Genomic DNA, 22,935 nt, shown 5'->3' on the forward strand with positions numbered 1-22,935 from the left:
ATGTACTCCGGTTTCCGGGAGAGAGCATCTGCCCTTATGTTTTCCTCTCCCGGCACGTATCAGATCTCGAAGAAAAACTTGGCGAACTCCTGAGACCATCTGATCTGTCTGGTTGAGCACTTGCACGGTCCGCCAGTATTCCAAGTTCTTGTGGTCAGTTCGGACTTGGATCTTGTGCCGCGCCCCTATCAATAGATGTCTCCATTGCCAAAATGCCGTATAGATTGCCTGAGTGAACCTTTTCTGTCCGGACAGCCACTCACCCGTGGCTGTCTCAATCGCTGGCAGAATCCATCAGTGGGCGTTACTTAAACTTCTTCCAGCAAAGAAGCTCTTTGACGCCTAGTCTCCTTCTACTCTCTCTGCGTGAAAGCCAGTTCTCTGACAGATATTGATGTTCCGTTCCACCTAAACAGATGTGTGGAGCTATTGTATGTCACATGTCTGTTTACATTCCAGCACAGCTTGCTGGGAACTTCCGTTTGTGTATAGCTTTTGCCTCATGCTTCGTGCTCTTAGACATGAAGGAGAGCAGACATGGTTTTCTTTGTCTTGATCTATGCTGAATAAACTGCTTGTAAATATGCTTTACATATGCCTGTGTCCACCCTTCTGTCGTGAAGAGTTAATTACTCTGCTGATTAGAGGGTGATCCAGCTTCTGAAGAGTTCTGAAGCTGCGGCTCGCTGTTTGATGCTGTTCCGAGGACCAGAGTTTGCCCGGTTACTGGCCGGTGTGCTGGAGCCAGCTGGGGGCCTGCCAAATGCCCCCGTTTCCCTTGGACAAATCCCAACAGATTGGGCTGGTCTGAACTTCCCAGGCCATCTTCAATGTCAGCTTTTATTGTTCAGCTCTGGCCCTTGAGCTGATACAGCTCATCTTGCCTTGAGCGCAGCAGAGTAAAATCCCAGAGTCCGCAAACATTGCGAAAAGCTTTATTCCTAAACTATGCTGAGAGCATACAAATATACATCTTGTCTCTGTGAGAAGCAGAGAGCTACTCTCAACGAAACGACAGAACAAAGAAACAGGAAACCAGTGAACGTCACATCCAGTCTCCCTTTCCTGTGGGAACCCAACAGTAACTTGACTGTGGAATGGAAACATAGTCCCATGACTTGCAGCTGCTGCTCAGTGAGGGAAACAGAAACTAACACTTAAATGTCAGCTTCAGAATTGTTAGGAAACCTGAGTATCTTCAGGTTTTTGTTTTTGCTCTTGTCAGTCTTGGGTTGACCAAAGAGCCGACTGGCAGCGAAGCTCAGGTGCTGCCAGCCAGAGAAGAAGCAGGCCTGGGGAGAGGAGAACTAGCAGCGGAAGGCAGAGAGGAGGGGGAGAGGATCTGTCATCTGAGCTCTGAACAAAGGGGAGAAGAAAAAGAGAGACAGAGTGACAGCTGTGTGAGAGCTACAGGAGTGAGTCAGACGCTGGAATGCAGGAAGCATTCTCTGCCAAAAAGATACTGGAAGAGAAGGTGGGGGCTTCCGTGCTGGGGAAGGGGGAGGAGCTCAGTCCGGGCAACTCCATCTTGTGGGGAGGACGATGAGTAGAGGAGCTCCGTCCAAGTTTGTTGTTTTAGCAATAAATCTGAAATTATTAACAGCCAGAGTCGTCTCACGTTTGTGGGAGAGACCAAGCCATAACAAGGACTGACATTGGAGATGGAGGGGATGCCATGACTGGGCCAAACAAAATCCATCCCAGAGAAGAGCTAGGCTTATGGAATCTAAGGTTGTAGTAGCAGTGATGAGGATGAGGATGATACAGTGGTACCTCGGTTTACAAACTTAATCTTTTCCGGAAAAGGACTGTTATTAAATCAAAGTACCACTGTAGTAATAATAATAATTTTTATTTCTACCCTGCCCCAGCTACTCTGGGTGGCTTTCAACACATATATAATCATGAAACATAAATAACACTAATCTGATTCCATATAAAAAGAACATTAACTTTAAAATGAACGTCTTCTACTGGTGGCCAGAATTTTTGAAACCTTTTGTGAAAAGTGTATTTCTGAGGTTTGATGGCTCATAACACCACTTTTGCATGGTGTAATGCCATAAAATTATATAGCCATTGGTAATCTTTAGTAACCTTTGGTAACCATTGGTAACCTTTAGCTTTAATTACGGCCTTACAACGCCTTCCCATGAAGTTTTTAGTTCTGCAGCTCTAATAATGTGAAACCAAGACTGAATTATTGCCTCTGTTAATTGGGCTTTATTGCTGGGTTGCCTTTGATTAACAATTTTCTTTAGTCGGCCCCATAGATTTCCGATTGGATTAAAGTTTGAGCTATCCCCAGGACATTCCGGCAGTGAAATAGGATTATCTTGAGTGCACCTTTTGCACACAGCAGCAACACGACATGGAGCTGAATCCTGTTGAAAATATATAAATGCTTCCGTATCTGGGAAAAGATCACCTGCGGAACACTTCAGTTTGGGCTGAAGTATTTCGTTTTATGTATTTGGGGGCATTTACATTCCCATTAATGATGCAAATTCTGCCCACACCTTTTCCTGCCATCCAACCCCAGATCATCACACTGTCTTGTTGTTTCACGGTCGGTGTAATGCAAGTAGCATGTAAATCTTCTCTGATTCTTCTCCTCGGGTATTTCATGCCATCACTACCAAGCAAGGAGATTTGGGTCTCATCGCTCCAAATAACACCGCCCCATTGTTCCACTTTCCAGTTAACGTGGGTTTAATCTTTTCATCCCTTGCTTGAGAGATAACAATGGCTTTTTCCTTAGAACTCTAACATTTAGATCAGTCCTTGCACTCAACTTCCCATTACATTGTGCCATGTCATCTTGTATACACCCAGAAGATTTTCTTCTGTCATGTAGGCACAGTCTCTCTACTCGTCCATCGTCACTTGCCTTTGTGCACCTTTCCCTGCCTTAACAAGTCTGATTTTGTAGTGACTGAGTCTCCTGATACCTCTTCCAAAATATAGAAAGGCCAACTTTGGTTAAGTTTTCCCCAATCTCTCTTCTACTAATTTCTTCATAACTGTAGCCTTGTTCACTTAATAGTACAATCTTACATTACTTTCTGGGGACCATTCAACTCTTTGTGCTATTTCTATAATTTTATTATGTTTTACACCCTCACTAAATGAAAGAACACAAAAAACCAACCTACTTGATAGCAATCACATAACACACTGACAAAAGTCAACCAAAGCAAGTTGTGCTTTCTTTTTCTGGTTATTTGGCTATAATGTTTGATAGAATACGGGTAATTGAACAAACTTTGTTGGATTGCAATCTTGATTGCATTCTTGATCGAATTATCTTTCCATTGATATATAATTTTATGACATTACTCCAAATGAAGTGGTGTTATAAGCCATCAAACCTTTGAAATACACTTCCCCCCCAAATCTCTCTTCTTATTTCTTCATAAGTGTGGCCTTGTTCACTTAATAGTACAATCTTACATCGCTTTCTGGGTGACCAGTCAACGTTTTGTGCTATTTCTATAATTTTATTATGTTTTACAACGTAAGCAAATTGTGCTTCATTTTTCTGGTTATTTGGCTATAATGTTTGATAGAATACGGTATAATTAAACCAACTTTGGGACTTCCGGTGGAGCGCGATCTCGTCGCAAGCGGGGATTTTGCCAGGAGGCGAATCCCGGGCTATTTCGGAAGAATCAGAGGTGCTACAGGGCGCAGTAGCCCCCAAAAATACCTCTGGTGGGAGTCCAGAAGGTCAGGTTCCCGGCGGCACCAGAAGCGGTTCGCCCGGTCATCAGGTAGCTTCGTAGAAGTGAAGAGAACGGCGGGGCGGAGCAGCGGGTCGAGGGACGCCATTATCTACCTCCGAATAGCGAAGCCCCGAGCTTGCCGAGGAAGCGCTTTGCTCTCAAAATATTTAAACCCGGCACCAAATTTGAAAGGGAGTAATTCGGACAATTTTGGAATTAAAAAAAAGGAAGTCCCGGGAAGTGAAGAAACCTCTCTCGAGTTCAGCCGGCTGCCGAAATCGGCGAAGACGCAGCACCACAGGCAGAGCGACATCAAAGGAAAGTGAGTTACCGGCGGTTACTGTTTCTTTTCCCCCATAAGATACTTTAAAGTTACTAAGTGATTTGCTTGAAGCAATAGCTCAAGCCTGTTTAAAATAAGGGGGAGACAGAAGATAAAGACTGTTTAAAAGGAGGCTTTTCTGTTTAACTGAGGGTTTTTATTTAAGTAAGAGGTGCTTCCTTACTTTCACTTTTGGAAAGAACAAAAGACTATGGAACGGAAGTGAAGCCCTCGCCGCCATTATTAACTACCGAGCATTCTCTACAACTTAATTAAAGAAGTCAAAAAACTAAAATAACTCTGGAAGTTGGGACTGCAATTGTATATGACTTTTGGACTTTTGCATTGCACTTTTCATTTTTTGGGACTGAATTAATACAGCTTTAGAAACCTGGAGTGAAAACTTCCGATTGCTGATTTTTGTAACTACGCCACATCACTAAGATAGCCCCCTAGCGGTGGACAAGGAAACTACAACTTATTTTTCTGTTCTCAGCCACAAATTTATTGGACACAATCTTTGGAAATCCCCCCTATTTGGAGGGGGGCTAGATGGTGGATTGGTTCTCTACCCTGAAGCTCTCTGTGTTACGGGACCAATCTGACATCTCTGCTTTTGTCTTCAACTGAAACTGCATTGGGAGGGGGCCCTGGGATTTGGAAACAACTTAATTTGACTAACCCCAAAAGTGGATTAGCCTGATTGGAGGCAAGAAGAGGACGATCTATACAAAATGGATTAGCCTGATTGGAGGCAAGAAGAGGACCGACCATTGAGGAACTATTGATGAACTAAAATAACTTTATGGTTGTTTTGTTAAATATTTGAGTTGGAAAAATTAAGAAAGGTATAAGAGGGAGGTCGGTGGGAATCTTTAAAAAATATTTAAAAATAAGGAGAAAGGTGTGAAACTGTTGAAGTAAAATGTCTAATCTGGGGGAAAAAGGGGCAGAGGGGACACCATCAGAAAGAAAGGGGTCCAAGCAGGAAACAGAATTTAAAGCAGAGATTTTAAAAATGTTTGCTGAAATTAAGCAGAGTGAGAAAAATTTAGAATCAAAACTAGAGCAAGTGGACAATAAAATTGGAAAAATGGACAAAAAATTTGATGAAACAGTAAATGAACTGAAAGGGCAATTGAAGGAGGTGGCTAAAAGAACACAATCGTTGGAAGAGGGAATGAAGAAGACAAGATCAGAGATGAAAGATGTGAGAAAGGAAGAAGAAAAAATGAAAATGGAGATGAAAGAGTTAAGCAAAGCACAAGAAGATATGAAAGATCTTATAGCTATGAATGAACTCAGACAGAGAGAAGTGAATTTAAGACTCAGAGCGGTACCAGAGACACAGGGAGAAAATATCAAAGAGAAGCTGATTGCGGAATTAGCACAGTGGTTAGAGATTCCAGTCGAGGAAATGGCAAAAACAGTGCAAAGCGCATTTAGAATGAGAGTAAAATCAACAAAAGCAAGGAAATTTATGGGAGACTGTTTGATTACATTCAAAGATAGGGAAATGAGGAACACAATTCTGCAGAAGAACAGAGAGAAAAGATTGAACATAAATGGGAATTACATAATTATATTTAAAGATCTTCCGATTAGACTACTTAAACGAAGAGATCCCTATAAACCTCTTGTCCAGACGCTGAAGAAAAATAAGATCGACTTCAGATGGGAGTTCCCGGAAGGGATAGCGTTTGCATACAGAGGTAAGAGACACAGATTGACAAGTTTGGAAGAGATAGGGAAATTCCTGAGAAAGTATAAGGAATTAAAATCGGAAAAAGAAGAAGACAAAGGAGTTGATGGAGGAGCATCAGGAGGATCAGAAGAAGAGGAAGAAGAAGAAAAGGAGAAGAAGAAAGATGAGGAAGAAGAGGAGGAAGAAGAAGAAGCCAAATTATAAAATTATTTAATAAAAATTATTAAAATTAAAATTTGGAAGATATGGCGCTAAAAATTTGGAATTGGAACATCAATGGAATGAATGATAAAAAGAAGAGAAACAGAATTGAACAATTTCTAAAGAAGAAGCATTTAGATATAATTTGTTTACAAGAAACACATGTGGCAAGAAGACAGAAAAAGATATTGATTAACAAAAGATTGGGGAATGAATTTGTATCTTCAGATAAGCAAAAGAAAAGAGGAGTGGTCATCTATATAAACAACAAAATCGAAGCCCAACAAATATTTAAAGATGAAGACGGAAGGATAATTGCGGTTCGAATCAAATGGCAAGGAGAAAATCTAATCATAGTCGGGATCTACGCGCCTAATGGAAATAAGACTGAGTTCTACAAAACTTTGGAAGAAAAATTATTTGAATATATGGATCAGAAAATAATAATAATGGGAGATATGAATGGTGTAGTCTCAATGGAGATGGATAGACTCAGAGATGGAGTAAATAAAGAAGGGAAATTACCAAAATCCTTTTTCTCAATGACAAAGAATTTGAATCTGATAGACATTTGGAGACTTAGACACCCATTGGACAAACAGTTCACTTATTATTCGGAACCTAACCAGTCAATGTCTAGAATAGATCAAATTTGGATTTCAACGGAACTCACACCAAGAACCCAACAAATAGAAATTCAACCGAAGGTGATTTCAGACCACAACCCAATAAAATTTGAATTGAAGGGATATGAGGAAAGAACCTTCAGATGGAGGATGAATGACTATCTGTTAGACGACCAGGAAGTTGTAGAAAAAGCACAGAAGAAATTGACGGAATACTTTGTGGACAACTGTAATAAAGGCACAAAAATAAATGTAGTTTGGGACGCAAGCAAAGCAGTAATGAGAGGATTCTTCATCCAACAGAATTCAATTAAGAACAAAAATAGAGAAAAAGGAAAAAAAAGAAATTTTGAAACAAATAATGGACAATGAACAAAAATTGATCAAGCATCCGAACAATCAAAAGGCAAAAGAAAATATTAGAATATTACAGAGCCAATTTGCAATGATGATCAACAAGGAGGTCGAGTGGAATATTAAAAGATTGAGACAAAATAATTTTGAACATGTGAACAAATCCGGAAAATGGTTGGCCTGGCAAATTAAAAAGAGGAAAGAACAAAGTACTATAAATAAAATTATGGTTGAAGGAGAAGAGATAGTCAACCTGAAAGAGATAAGAAAAGGGTTCTTGGATTACTATAGAGGATTATATAAGAAAAAAGAAAGAAATAATCTGAGGAAAATAGAGAGATATCTAAAGGAGAAAAAGGTGCAAAAGATCCCGACTGAGAAAAAACTGTTGTTAAACACCCCAATAGAAATTGAGGAAGTAAAAGAAGCTATTAAAGATCTGAAAAGGGGAAAAGCTCCGGGGCCAGATGGGTTCACCGCAGGATACTATAAAGAAATGAAATCTATTGTGCTAACACCGTTGAAGGAGGTTATGAACAACATTTTAAAAGAAAGAGACATCCCAGAAACTTGGAAAGAAGCATATATCACATTTCTACCAAAACAAGATTCAGATCTAACCCAAGTTAAAAATTACAGACCGATTTCACTGTTGAACACAAACTATAAAATATTTGCAGGAATACTTGCAAGGAGGTTGAAAAGAATCTTACAAGATTATATTCATAAGGATCAGGCTGGTTTCCTTCCAGGCAGGCAGATGAAAGACAATATAAGAAATGTAATTAATATAATGGAATATCTGTCCGTCAGGATTGATAAACAAGCTATGATGATGTTTGTGGATGCAGAAAAGGCATTTGATAATATAGCTTGGGACTTTATGTTGAGAAATCTAGAACATATGGAAATTGGGGAAGAGTTCTTCAATGGAATCAAGGCAATCTATACGGAACAGAGAGCGAAGCTTATAATAAATAACGTTATCACAGAAGAATTGAAAATCTCTAAAGGAACAAGACAAGGATGTCCACTTTCGCCATTATTATTTATAACGGTGCTAGAGGTCCTTCTGAATTCAATTAGACAAAATGGAAATATAAGAGGGGTGACGATAGGACAAAATGAATATAAAATTAAGGCATTTGCAGATGACCTGGTGGTAACAATAGAAGAACCAACAGTAACGGCCAAAGAAGTTATAGAGGAAATGGATAAGTTTGGAGAAGTGGCAGGTTTCAAGCTAAATAGGAAAAAAACTAAAATGATTGTGAAGAATATGGACCAAAGTGTAATCGAAACAATGCAACAACAAATTGAAATAGAAGCGGTTAAAAAAGTGAAATATTTGGGAAAATGGCTAACTCCGAAGAATATTGATTTATTTCAAAACAATTATGTACCAGTGTGGAAAGCAATAAAGAAGGACCTGGAAGTATGGGGAAGAATGAAATTTTCATTCTGGGGAAGAATATCTACAATTAAGATGAACGTGTTGCCACGAATGTTGTTCCTGTTCCAGACTATCCCCATAATTAAGGGGAGTAGTCTTTTTAAAGAGTGGCAAAGAGCGATTTCAAGATATATATGGCAGGGCAAAAAGCCGAGAATACAATTTAAACTTTTAACGGATACAAGAGAAAGAGGAGGCTTTGCCCTGCCGGACTTGAAATTATACTACGAGGCATCATGCCTTTGCTGGTTGAGAGATTGGATAAAGCTAGAGAACAAGGAACTGCTACTTGGAAGGATATGATAATAGATTTGGTTGGCACGCGTCTCTGTGGAAAGACAAAAAAAAGGTACATAAAGGTTTTGGGGACCACATCTTCCGAGGTCCACTAATTGAAGTTTGGGATAGGTATAAAAACCTAATGGAACCTAAAGTACCACACTGGTTATCACCACTAGAAGTCATGAGTGTAAAGAAAATCAATATGAGAGGAGACTGGGCAACATATAGCCAACTGTTAATGAAAGAAGGAGGAAAATGGAAGATGAGACCATATGAACAAGTTAAAAAGCATGTATATGTTTGGTTACATTATTCTCAGGTGAATGAAATGTTCAGGAAAGATGTTAAAGAATGGGGTTACATAGATAAAGACTCAACATTCCAGTCAGAGATAGTAAATAAGGAGGTTAAAAATTTGTCACAAATGTATAATTTGTTACTAGAATGGAATTTAAAAGATGAAGAAGTAAAGTCGGTTATGATTCATTGGGCCAGAGATATTGGATATAATATACAGCTTGAAGATTGGGAAAAACTATGGAAGGAGAATCTAAAATTTACAGCATGTATGGCATTGAAAGAGAATGTGATGAAAATGTTTTATAGGTGGTACATTACACCGGTAAAATTGGCAAAAATGTACAAGACTTGTAATAAGTGTTGGAAATGTAAAGAAAAAGATGGTTCATTTTATCATATGTGGTGGGAATGTAGGAGAGTGAAAGATTTCTGGGAAATGATATATAATGAGTTGAAGAAGATTTTGAAGTATACTTTTACAAAGAAGCCAGAGATCTTTCTATCAGGTATTTTAGGAAAGGAGATTAAGAGAAAAGACAGTAAGTTTCTCCAATACGCAGTGACTGCAGCAAGAGTATTACTGGCACAAAAGTGGAAACAACAGGAAATACCGACAATAGAAGACTGGAGGTCCAAGTTGTTAGATTATGCTGAACTGGATAAGATGACTGGAAAGATTAGATACCTAAGAGACCAAAAGTTTACAGAAAACTGGGGGAAATTTGTTAAGTATCTGGAGAATATAAGTGATGGTCAAATAACGCTAGAAGGTTTTAAAGGAGCACTGTGAATATATGAGAGACATTGTTAAAAGGCTTGAAGGGAAAAAGATATAATTAATGACAATGGTTAAGGAAAGAAATGCGAAAACTAATAGTGACTACGAAAGATTTACGGAAAAGCTGAAGGAAGTCCAAAATCAAAGACTTGGAAATTGAAATTTGAAATGGGAAAATAATGTATGTTTTGCTTTGTTTTGTTGTAAATTAATAAAAATTATTTTTTGAAAAAAATTATTAAACAAACTTTGTTGAATTGCATTCTTGATAAAATTATCTTTCCATTGATATTTAATTTTATATTATTACTCCAAAAGGAGCGGTGTTTTGAGCCATCAAACCTCTGAAATACACTTTTTTCCAAAAGGCTTCTGCAATTTTGACCACTACTGTATATCAAACAAAGCAACATTCAACGACACATCAGAATCTCATAATAAATATGTTGGTTAATGACAAAAAATACAGGTAATGAACACACACCCAACTCTCTTCAGTTCTTCTCCATTTGCTCCTGAGGCTCTAATCCCTTTTTGTCTCCATTGCAGATTGTGATGAAATGGAAATTGAGAACAAAGGTGAACACGAAAAAATCCCCAGAGAGGAGAAGCCACACAAAAATTTGGAGTGTGGAGAAAGCTGCAGTCAGAGCTCCCATTCCACTTCCCATCAACAAAATGTCATCGGAAAGAAACTCTATCAGTGCATGGAATGTGGAAAGAGCTTCCGTCAGAAATCCCATCTCATTTCCCATCAAAGAATTCATACAGGAAAGAAACCGTATCAGTGTGTAGAATGTGGAAAGAGCTTCACTGATCGCTCCACTTTCACTAGGCATCAGAGACTTCACACAGGGGAGAAACCCTATCAGTGCGTGGAATGTGGAAAGAGCTTCAGTCAGAAATCCGATCTCACTTCCCATCAAAGAATTCATACAGGGGAGAAACCCTATCAGTGTGTGGAATGTGGAAAGAGTTTCAGGAAGAGGTCCTATCTCACCTCCCATCAAAGAATTCATACAGGGGAGAAACCGTATCAGTGTGTGGAATGTGGAAAGAGCTTCACATGTAGCTCCTCTGTCACTTCCCATCAAAGGATTCATACAGGGGAGAAACCCTATCAGTGTGTGGAATGTGGAAAGAGCTTCATTCACAGCAACAGTCTCACTTTCCATCAAAGAATTCATACAGGGGAAAAACCCTATCAGTGTGTGGAATGTGGAAAAAACTTCACTCATAGCTCCTCTCTCACCTCCCATCAAAGAATTCATACAGGTGAGAAACCCTATCAGTGTGTGGAATGTGGAAAGAGCTTCAGGAGGAGCTGCGATCTCACTTCCCATAAAAGAATTCATAAAGGGGAGAAACCATATCAGTGTATGGAATGTGGAAAGAGCTTCACTGATAGCTCCTCTCTCACTTCCCATCAAAGAATTCATACAGGAGAGAAACCCTATCAGTGTGTGGAATGTGGAAAGAGCTTCACTGATAGCTCCTCTCTCACTTCCCATCAAAGAATTCATACAGGGGAGAAACCCTATCAGTGTGTGGAATGTGGAAAGAGTTTCACTCATAGCTCCTCTCTCACCCCCCATCAAAGAATTCATACAGGGGAGAAACCCTATCAGTGTGTGGAATGTGGAAAGAGCTTCAGTAAGAGGTCGTATCTCACTTACCATCAAAGAATTCATACAGGGGAGAAACCCTATCAGTGTGTGGAATGTGGAAAGAGCTTCAGTCAGAGCTCCCATCTCACTTCCCATCAAAGAATACATACAGGGGCAAAACCCTATCAGTGTGTGGAATGTGGAAAGAGCTTCACTGATAGCTCCTCTCTCACCTCCCATCAAAGAATTCATACAGGGGAGAAACCCTATCAGTGTGTGGAATGTGGAAAGAGCTTCACTAAGAGCTCCAATCTCACTTCTCATCAAAGAATTCATACAGGGGAGAAACCTTATCAGTGTGTGAAATGTGGAAAAAACTTCAATCAGAAATACAATCTCACTTCCCATAAAATAATCCATACAAAGGTCAGAAAAAACATTATACAGCTTTTGGAGCCTGGCAAATCCACATCTTTATAACCAGGCCTTTAGCTGATTGACATCTACTGCCGTTTTAACATGTGGGTTTTTTGTGTTTTTATGTTGTAACATTCCTCAGACCTGTGGGTGTAGGGAATAGGTGCCAACTATTAAAGGTCTGGGGGTCTCCCCCCCCAATAAGATATTTGAGGAGAACTTCCAGTTGGCCGCCCGATTTATGGCGGACGAAAGCTCTTTCGGCTGAAAGAGCCCCGGCACTTTCAAGATTGGGGTGACCGTGAGAGCGTTGCGGAAACCCGAAAAATACCTCAGATTGAGCATTCTGAGAACCTGGTGCTCCGGCAGGTACCCTTAGCAACTCCCCTGCTCCCCAGTAAGCGCTAGTAAGAGCTCCGTGGGAGAGCGAGCGAGACTGGAGACAGTACTGTGGAATCGACTCGCTTCCTTCGTTGCGCAAAGCTCCAAAGCCCGGTGATCGTGAGCGACCAATTTCTCGGACTAAATTAAGATTGGAAAACTGTGAGTAAAAAGGGTTTGCATTCGGACATTAAATTGGACTGGAAGGGATTTAAACACAGAGATCGATCCCTTTCCGCTGAAGAGAAAGTGAAAGCAGTTACCGCTGACCGAAGCTGTAACTTTAAATGTGGAAAAAGCTTCACTCATAGCTCCTCTCTCACCTCCCATCAAAGAATTGATACAGGTGAGAAACCCTATCAGTGTGTGGAATGTGGCAAGAGCTTCGCATGTAGCTCCTCTTTCACTTCCCATAAAAGAATTCATAAAGGGGAGAAACCATATCAGTGTGTGGAATAATAGTAATAATAATAATAATAATAATAATAAATTTTATTTATACCCCGCCCTCCCCAGCCAAAGCTGGGCTCAGGGAGGCTAACAACAGTCAAAACAATCCAACATTCTAAAAACTTTTCACCATAAAATCAATCAAAAACAAATTGATGGCAACCAGCAAGCAAGACCCTGTGCAGATTGCCAGAGGAGGGGGTCAGGCTGCGCCCTGACCAAAGGCCTGGTGGAACAGCTCTGTCTTACAGGCCCTGCGGAAAGATGTCAAGTCCCGCAGGGCCCTACTCTCTTGTGACAGAGCGTTCCACCAGATTGGTGCCACAGCCGAGAAAGCTCTGGCTCTAGTTGAGGCCAGCCTAACCTCTCTGAGGCCTGGGACCTTCAGGAAGTTTTTATTTGCAGACCGTAGGTTTCTCTGTGGGGCATACCAGGAGAGGCGGAATGTGAAAAGGGCTTCATTCACAGCCACAGTTTCACTTTCCATCAAAGAATTCATACAGGGGGAAAACCCTATCAGTGTGTGGAATGTGGAAAAAGCTTCACTGATAGCTCCTCTCTCACCTCCCATCAAAGAATTCATACAGGGGAGAAACCCTATCAGTGTGTGGAATGTGAAAAGAGCTTCAGGAATAGCTCCAGTTTCACTAAGCATCAAAGAATTCATACAGGGGAGAAACCCTATTGTAGGAAAATGGTTGCTTATGCATGTAGGAAAATGGTTGCTTATGCATGTAGGAAAATGGTTGCTTATGCATGTAGGAAAATGGTTGCTTATGCATACTGGCATGGAAAGAAAGTTTATTGCAGGGCAAAGCAAGACACTGCTTAAGAGCATGGACAACGCGTGAACAGCTCATGCCCTGCAGTGATTGGTCCACGTAACATGGTCTGAGGTGGTGTGATGTACTGTACTTTCTTAGTTTCCGATACACTGTTGTATGTTTCTGTTGAACTCTACAATAAAGGCGGGCAGCAGCTCTTGAGGCAGAGAGAGAGCCCTTCAAAAATCCATCTTGGTGTGTGAGATCTTTTCAAGCTAACCTGGTGTGAGAGACTGTCTCATCCCAAAAAGACGAGCAGGCCTCGTCATTTGGCGCCCCGTGTGACTGACTTCGGACTTCACGTTGCTTCTCAGAGCTCACCTCACCCTGCAAGGGTTTCAGATGCGTCCTTCATCCATTCTTCTTTGGATCCCAGGTGAGCGCTCCCTTACGTTCTGCTATCATGGGGCAGTCTCTTTCACCACCACAAAAGAAGTTTTTTGATGAACTTAAGTTTCTTCTTGCCAGCAACAATCTTGTTGTGAATGATGCTGATCTCAAAGCCTTAATTGAAGCTCTTGACACCTATTTTCCCTGGCACCCCCAAGATGGTACGTGGGATTTGAAGGAATGGGAGAAAATAGGACATTTATTTCAAAATCACGCAGAGATTGATGTCAGAATTTTACATGCTTGGTGCCAAGTTCACAAGGCTATGTCCCCTTTGACTCCTGCATATATTCTCCTTGCAGTAAAGCCTCCTGCACCTTCCGTGTTTTTGTGTCCCTGCCTGCCAACGGCACAAATTCTGGACCTGCCGGCTTCTGTCTCTTCGAAAGCTCCTGATCCTCCCTTATCCACTGCTCCTCCACCTGCCCTCCCACCTTCGCCTTCGCTTTCACAGCCACCCGGCGCCCCCTCCACCCCTTCGTCCACTCCTTTTCAAGAAGCTCTCCGAACAGCCGTACCGTTGCTGGAATTTGATTGTGCTACACCTAATCTTTTCCCTGTGCTTGCTCCAGCTGCTCCCGGTGGCGGGCTTCACAGACATGAACAATTTGACTTGCAATTTATAAAAGAGTTATCTTCTTCTGTTGCCGCTGCTGTTGGCGTTGTGCCATCTCCTCCAGCCCCTGTCATGCTTACACAGGCTGAGATTCTCGATGGACTGAAGGGAGGGGGAAGTTTCCTTACCATTGCTCAGCAATTGCCCCCTGGATCCTCAGTATTGGGAAGCTACCACCGCTGCCGTCGCTCAGGACGCTTTGGCTTCAGTCCCAGATGACAAAAACAAGAGAGGGGGTCGTTGGGGCACTCTTAAAAGGCAAGTTCAGGATGTGGCAGCCCAAGAAGTGATTGTGCGTCAGCTTGCGACAATGCCAATTGACAATGCCAATAAGGACTGTAAACAAGTGCTACGCTCTTTGATGACAACTCCTAATATAGCCATTGCAGATATGCTCAAGGCCTGCCAATCTGTGACCACTGAAATACTGGCCACTGCTTTGTCCTCCACTGGATTTCAAACTCCTGCTAAGGACAAAACCTGAGAAAAGCTTGAAGTGGTTTTTCTTCTGCCATGGGGGGGGGGGGGGCAGAGGCACCTGTGTGATTCAGTTCACAAAAGACAAGCCGCACCGAAAACATTTTACAATCTTTTTTCCTCTCCCCCTGCACAGACTCTCACATAAAATGTTGCTTTTCACTTTTTGGCTCTGTTCCCAGAAGTATGTTGCAAATCTATGTACCCAGACAAGGTCGCCTTGAATCTGAGAAACGAAAGCGTCTTTGTTTTCGGCTCTGGTTTCTTACAGCGATTTTTTTTTTTTTGTTGCAAGAGGATGGCTTGGTTCGTGTTTTTTTTGTCTTAGAGGAAAAGCAGTTTTTAAAATGTTTGCTGTTATGGGAAAACCCCATGCCTTGAAGACTGACAACGGCCCTGCATATACTTCTCAGGCTTTTTCTGACTTTTGCTCTTTGTGGGATATTAAGTTGACTCATGGTATCCCCTTCAACTCTACAGGACAAGCAATCATTGAGCGAGCCCATTTGACTTTTAAGACCCTTCTTAACAAGCAATTGGGAGGTCGTTCAGCTCCTGTCCCTGAAATACCTAACATTGTGCATCAAGTGTTATTCACCTTAAATCATCTGTTGTATCCTCACAACAGGAATTTTACACCTGCTGAGCTTCACTTCAGGAGGGAAGAAGTGTTGCAGCACCCTTTAGTGTCTTACAGGTTGCTTCCAGACCCGGAGTGGAAAGGTCCAACTTCCCTGATTTCCTGGGACACCAGCGTCTTGAAACCATTCTTCACGCTGTCTGCCGGTGGAGATCTGCCATCTGACCTCAACCCACATTGCAGCTGGAGACATCGCCACGTTCCTTCCAATGTGTCTTCTATAGCTGTTCCAGTGTTTCCTGGCATGCTGAAGGGCCATCTTCGTCCTTATCGCATTGGCCCTCCTACTCCCTGGGAGGCCACTTTGATTACCAAGTACCAGTACAGTTTTGCTGCATCTTGCCTGGGGAATTGCTTGGGTTTTACTCCCCAATAATGACTACCCCATTTGTGTTGCTACCTACAACTGAGGGTGGAATTTTGATTCAGTACAAGGAACAGTGAATGCAGCCTATTTACAGCAAATGGGCTTCTGTGTCTGCAAAAATGGTTGTGTTCCTCCTTCTGGATTGTGGTTTTTACATGCCAATCATCGAGCCACGAAATATCACGCAGGTTGCTCTGAAGCAGCCATTGGAGTGATTTACCATTCTGATCCTTATTGCCTCCCTGAACAATCAGTTTGGCATCAGCTTCCGTGATGCTCCCTTACAAAAAGCAAGAAAACCTGAGCTATATCATCAGATTTGGAGTAATAATATCTATGTTAAGGACATAAATCATTTTGCTTTTATGCTTAATTTTTCTGATTGTTGGGTATGTATGCAGAGGTCTGGCATATTATTGCATGGTATTCCAGTAAATGCTTCATATAAGATTAGTAATAATATGAAGGATGATGGTCGTACAAGTTTATCTCCTGTGTTTTTGTCGCTTGTAGAAACAGCGTCTCATTGCTTTCGTTTTAATCACAACAGAAAAAAAATTTTAGGTTATTATCCATATGTTTTTGGAGTTTGTGCTTTAATTCATTTTCATTTTTGTATGTATATATCTGATCAATCAGCTAATATTTCTGCAACAATTGATCACATGGAACAAATGATAGCTCATAATCCTTTGAATCCACCTGAGGGTTTTGACCCATGGGAATGGCTATTCTCTTGGTTACCTAATGGTGAATGGTTAAGAAAAATTTTGTTGATTATAATTGCATTAATTATTGGATTTATAATTCTCTGTTGTTGCATTCAATGCTTACCTTCTTTGCTTGCTCAATGCAGTGCCTGGTGGAATAAACCACGTCCAGCCTCTGGGCTGACTAGAAGGATTTATGTGGCACAATATAAACGTTTAGCAAATTCCGTGTATGATGCTGATTAAAGTTGTTTTCATTTGCGCTTAAATATATAAAGAAAGAGGGCATGTAGGAAAATGGTTGCTTATGCATGTAGGAAAATGGTTGCTTATGCATACTGGCATGGAAAGAAAGTTTATTGCAGGGCAAAGCAAGACACTGCTTAAGAGCATGGACAACGCGTGAACAGCTCATGCCCTGCAGTGATTGGTCCACGTAACATGGTCTGAGGTGGTGTGATGTACTGTACTTTCTTAGTTTCCGATACATTGTTGTATGTTTCTGTTGAACTCTACAATAAAGGCGGGCAGCAGCTCTTGAGGCAGAGAGAGAGCCCTTCAAAAATCCATCTTGGTGTGTGAGATCTTTTCAAGCTAACCTGGTGTGAGAGACTGTCTCATCCCAAAAAGACGAGCAGGCCTCGTCACCCTATCAGTGTGTGGAATGTGGAAAGAGCTTCACTCATAGCTCCCATCTCACTTCCCATCAAAGAATTCATACAGGGGAGAAACCATATCAGTGTGTGAAATGTGGAAAGCGCTTCACTCATAGCTCCTCTCTCACTTCCCATCACAGAATTCATACAGGGGAGAAACCTTATCAGTGCGTAGAATGTAGAAAAAGCTTCACTCAGAGCTCCGATTTCACTAGGCATCAGAGACTTCATACAGGGGAGAAACCCTATCAGTGTGTGGAATGTGGAAAGAGCTTCACTGTTCGCTCTAAACTCACTTCACATCAAAGAATCCATACAAAGGTCGGAAAACCCATTATACAGCTTTAGGAGCCAGGCAAATCCCCACCTTTTTAACCAGGCCTTTTTCTTATTGACATCTAATGCTATTTTAACATGTGATGTTTTGTGATTTTATGTTGTGTTTTTATGTTCTAAGCATCCTGAGACGTGTGGGTGTAGGGAATACAACCACTCTTAAATTCCTACGGGTCTTTGCCCCCCCATAAAATATTTGAGGAGGCCACCCCCCAGGTTTTCTTTGTGTTTTTTTCAAATGCAGCCTTTTATTCTTCCACAACTTGCCATACAATTTCGCTATCAATTTGCCCTTTTAAGAAATTTTTAAAAACCGCACAAAGGTCATGAGAAAAACAAAATACAAGAAAATACAAATGTGGACAGGTCCCATCTTTGGGGGGCCAAACACAACAGTTGCTTTAAAGGAGGCTTCCCCAAACTTGGGTCCCCAGCAGCTCCTGGGACTATAGTTTCCATCATCCCTCCCCATTGGTCCTGCTAGCTAGGGATGATGGGAGTTGTAGTCCAAAAACAGCTTTCTGCACCACCTAGAGTACCCACAGAATTTTGGCTTCTACTGGCAACACACATAGAAAAAAGGAAAGACAAACCTGGAAAGGGCCATACCAAATGGACATCCGGTGTGAAGAGGTCACTTTCCCCACTGCTGAACAATGCCACAGGTAGAGGAGATGGAATGCTAGAAGTGTTCTCCGGGGCAAGGGGAGCTGCTGGGAAATTGAGCTACGGGCTCAAAATATTACTTTTTTAAAAAGTCGTGTTTATAGGCATTGCCATTCAAATGGTGTGCATGCACCTTGTGGTTGATAGTGCAAGGCGGGCCTTACCTGGCCCCCACCAATATTTTATTCAAGTTGGCCGCACTGGGTCGGGCGGTTTACAAATTAAATAAATACATAAATCGCCTCCCTTTGCACATCTATATCCTCATTTATCCTTTTTAAAATTTGTTTGCCCTCCATTTGAAGATTTTACATTCTAAACATACAGGATGAAAGCATGGCTTTCTCAAAAACAAGCCAAGCCAGAGAAATCTCTGCTTTTCTTTTTTTGGATGGAGTTATAAACTTTGTTGATCAGTGGACTGCTGTGGAAATTGTGTATTTTGATTTCAGTAAGGCTTTTGACAAAGTCCTCTGTGATATTTATGTGAGGATGCTGGTAAAAGGAGACTGAATGAGGTAACTGTTAGGTGGATTTGACGGACCAAACCCAAAGAGGATTCCTTCATGGGTCCTCCTCATCCTGGTGAAAAGTGACAAGAGGGGTGCTGCAGGGTTCTGTCCTGGGCCCGTTGTTGAACAATGTCTTTATAAATGACATGGATGAAGGAACTGAGGGGATGCTCATCACATCTGCAGACGACACCAAACGGATCATAATAGCACCCTCTCTCTTCTTCAGCAACAGACAGGGAGACAAAGAACAGTGCAAAAGCACAGCAGAGCGGAAGAGAAAAGACTGACTTCCGTTCGTACACTTTTCTTGTGGGTTTTGGACATGTGGTTTATATATTTATATATGTGTTTGCTTGGGGGGTGTGTGTGTGTGTGTGTGTGTGTGTATTTCTTATAACAATTCCCCCCTTTGGGGATATACTTTTTTTCTAAAATATTGTTGCCCCACAAATCATAACCTGGTATATTGTAAATGGATGGCTTCATGTAAATCTTAAGAGACTTGCATGTCAGGCCTCTTAAGGCTATTTGCAGGTGTTGCAGTGCACATAGCTGGACATAGGATATCACATAAAAAATAACACATGTTGCATTTTGTACTAAATTACTTGTGGCATTCTAGCAGTTTGGGAGAAACATTCTCAATACTGGTCTCTGCTTTACACTTAGCGGGAAGGTCAAATAATGAGTGAAAAATGCAGTTTGTTTTGTTTCTGCCTTTTTTGTGTGTTCCCAGGTGTCAAAGCTAGCTCTCCTGTGATCTCACACCTCCATCATATCACAGCAGCAACAATCCCTGGTGAATCCCCGTAGGGCTTTCATATTGACCATGTCACCTTGTAGTGGCGCAGGTTGGGACATTTCTTGAGAGAGATGTCTTTGCCTTGGCCTTTTTATGGGATTTTTATCATTATAGGCTCTGGTCTTCCACTCTAAGGAAGTTGCTCGGTTGTTCCTAAGTGACCAAAAAGCTAATTGCAGCCTGGATACACTTGCCCAATTCAAACAGAGTCCAATTAGAATTTATATAGCCCCATGGTTCGCCGACGCAGAGTTCCGGCCCCACCTGGCGGTGGTGGTTGGCCTGGACCTTGTACGCATTCTTGGCCTGGCGCAGTTGCTCCATCAATAGTTGGTGCTGAGACTGGAGCTCCTGGAGCCAATCTGTCACCGTGGGGACCACAGATGCTGGCAGCACGTCCGGGAACAAACACGGATGGTAACCGTACATGGCCTGGAACAGGGTCTGCTGGGTGGAGGTGTTCACCGCACTGTTGTAAGCGAACGCCTCCAATGCCAAGTGGTCAACCCAGTCTGGAGGTACTCCAGGTTCCGGTGGTCGGTTCTCACATCCACCAGGTGTCTTGCCCCCTCAAGATGATGGCTCCAGACCTCAAAGGCCACCTTGATGGCCAGTAGTTCCTGCTCCCACATGGTATAGTTACACTCTGCCAGAAGAAGCTGGCAGGAATAGTAGGCGCAGAGTAACAGCAGCGCATCAGGACCGTGCTGCTGGGACAAGACGGCACCAAGAGCCACACTGGAGGCGTCTGTCTCCACCATGAAGGGACAAGAGGGATTAGGATGCTCTAAAAGCGGCGCCCTCTGGAGACAGGCTTTCAACCCCTGAAACGCCACCTCTGCCTCCTTGTCCCAGGAGAACGGTATCTTGGGGCACAGCAGTCGGGTCAGCGGGGTGGAGCATAGTCCACAATGAAGGTCCAGTAATAGTTGGTGAATTTCAGGAATCGCTGTAGGTCCTTGCGATTCCGGGGTGCTGCCCACTCCTGAACTGCTACCACATTCCTGGGATCCATCTGCACCCCATCAGGGGAGAGTTGGTGACTGAGGAAGTCCACTGACCGCTGGTGGAATCTTATTCACAGCCTGGTAATCATGGCAGGGACGTAGCTCCCCACACTTCTTAAGGAAGAGTACTGGAGAAGCGGTGAGCGAGGTAGAGGGCCAAATGAACCCGCGCTCCAGGTTATTGCGAAGGAAGTCCTGCAAGGCTTAGCGATCTGGCTCCGTAAGAAAGTATAGGCGGCTCACAGGCAGGGGCACCCAGGGCTGGAGGTCTATGCCACAGTCGAAAGACCAATGAGGCTGTGGTAAACGGACGCCCAGTGTCTTGCCCCTCCCTCACCTGTCTTTGCTCTCCGGCCAGATCAGGTTTCTTGGGCAAGGCTGGCAAACCCATTTACTTTTCAGAAACAGGACATAATAGAACTGGTAGGGCTGCCACCACTCCCTCGTCCCAGGGTGCTCCTTTATTACCGGCTAACTCCCAAACTACAAGTTGCTTCCACAAGCTTGCAGGCAGAAATCCTTTGATACAGCGCGACCAAGAAGTCTAGGCGTTGGAATTAGCCCTTCCCCTGGATAGGCACACACAAGACAAAACAATGTTCTTTCTTAAAATTTATTTAAAAAGCATAAAGAACATGCTAATAAGCAGGCACAACTTTTTGTGAATTACAAGTACAGAGAAAAATAAGAACGTTGTAAAATATAGCTAGCTAGTACTTACTTCTATACTCTAAAGCAAAGATAGGTTAGTCTTTCAGAAATCCGCATCCAAAGGTCTCAGAAAATCTTCAATGCAAAAGCACAAAAGGACGAAAGGACGGCTGCTTGGTGGACGTCAGCAGCCGGGCGATTCTTTGCGAATTGCAGAGAGCGCGCTTTCAAACCATTCTCTAGATCTTTTATCCATAATTTGCACGTGGAATCAGAAACCCCAGGACCAATCAAAATCCCTTGATTACATTTGAATTCTCCAATGACCAGCTTGTGGGCTAATAATTCTAACTTGTGGCAGCTGAGCCAATTAAGCCTTCAGAACCTAGATCAAGGTGTTTCCTCCCTTCCCATGGAGACTGGTGGTGCTTAGGCAGATGCACATTCCCAAGCAATCAAGGATAGATAGCATTACAGAGGGTATGTTCATAGCTTTGAACACAGGTGTTAAACCTTCAATTTAGCCCGACAATTCCTTTCACATAGAAGCCCTCTCACGCCCTTGGAGCCAACGGGCCCACAAATTAAAGCAACAGGACGGCTCTCATAATCCTTACTGGTTTCTCACAAGGCCTCACTCTCCACTTGACCAAATAACAGCTACTAGGAAAGTACTAACTTTACTACAGAGGCGGCAGCTGCTCTTCCCCCTGTTCCTCAAACACTTCTTGGTACTCCTGGTAAGCAGCGGGGAGCGTTGACACAGCTTCCGCCATGGGGGCGGCCACCAGCATCTCGGACCGAGCATGGGGACACGGGTCTGGGAAGCGCACAGTCTGATTGACCCAGTCGATTTGAAGATTGTGAGACTCCAGCCAGTCCATCCCTAGCACCAGGGGAAACCGGGGCATGGTGGCAATGTCCAAGGTGCGCACCTCCCGGTGCTGCTGGTGACACAGGACCAAGGGCTGAGTCTCCTGAGTAACGGCAGCCGAGCCCAGGAGCCGTTCGGCAATTGCCTCCACCAGTTCCAGTTCTGGCTTGTCCTGGAGTGGCACCTGATGATGGGCATCGAAGGCAGAGTCCATATAGGAGCGGGTTGCCCCTGAATCTACCAGAGCGTGGGTGAGAAACCAGGGCCTGCCAGGGGGGGTATAGATGCACCCAAACCATGAGGTGTGGCAATTCCACCAGTGAGGGCCCATCATGCGATGTCTGGGACCCCAGGTAGCCTGGGCCATTGGCTACTGGGGTTGGCCATTTTCTTGTGGCTGGCGTTTTCTTGGGACAGGATTGGGCATAGTGTCCACTCCCGCCGCAGTAGAGACACAGGTTCCCCTCCAGACTCCGAGTCTTCTCCGAGGGAGAGAGGCAAGGTCGCACTGCCCCGAGCTGCATTGGCTCCTCCTGCGACTTGGCTGTGGCCGTGGAACTGCTGGGAAGGACGGGAGCCGGGAGTGCTGGCGGCCCTGAGCCTGGCGACGGTCCTCCAACCGATTGTCTATCTGCAGGCTCCATTGACTGAGGGTGTCCAGCGTGGTGGGGCGATCCATCATGGCCAGCTGCTCCAGTAACTCATCCCAGAGCCCCTCGAGGTACTGGTCCTGAAGGGTGGAGTCATTCCAGGACAAGTCCTGTGCCAACAGCCGAAATTCTGTGGCGTAGGCAGCCACTATG

At 43.1% G+C, this 22,935-nt stretch overlaps 1 protein-coding gene across 3 annotated transcripts in view; it reads left to right on the top strand.

Moving 5' to 3' along the window:
- The window catches only part of LOC310675552 (uncharacterized protein), a 31,981-nt gene extending 19,961 nt beyond the window's left edge, over nt 1-12,020 (top strand). For all 3 annotated transcript variants that reach the window (XM_083436390.1, XM_083436391.1, XM_083436392.1), the window contains one exon: nt 10,296-12,020. In XM_083436390.1, the coding sequence (XP_083292516.1) occupies nt 10,296-11,833 (1,538 nt within the window). In that variant the 3' untranslated portion in view covers nt 11,834-12,020. The remainder of the gene's footprint in view (nt 1-10,295) is intronic.
- Nucleotides 12,021-22,935: the final 10,915 nt, after the last annotated feature.

This window comes from Podarcis tiliguerta (genome assembly GCF_965153285.1).
Source record: "Podarcis tiliguerta genome assembly, chromosome: 4".
NCBI classification, from domain to species: Eukaryota; Metazoa; Chordata; class Lepidosauria; order Squamata; family Lacertidae; genus Podarcis; species Podarcis tiliguerta.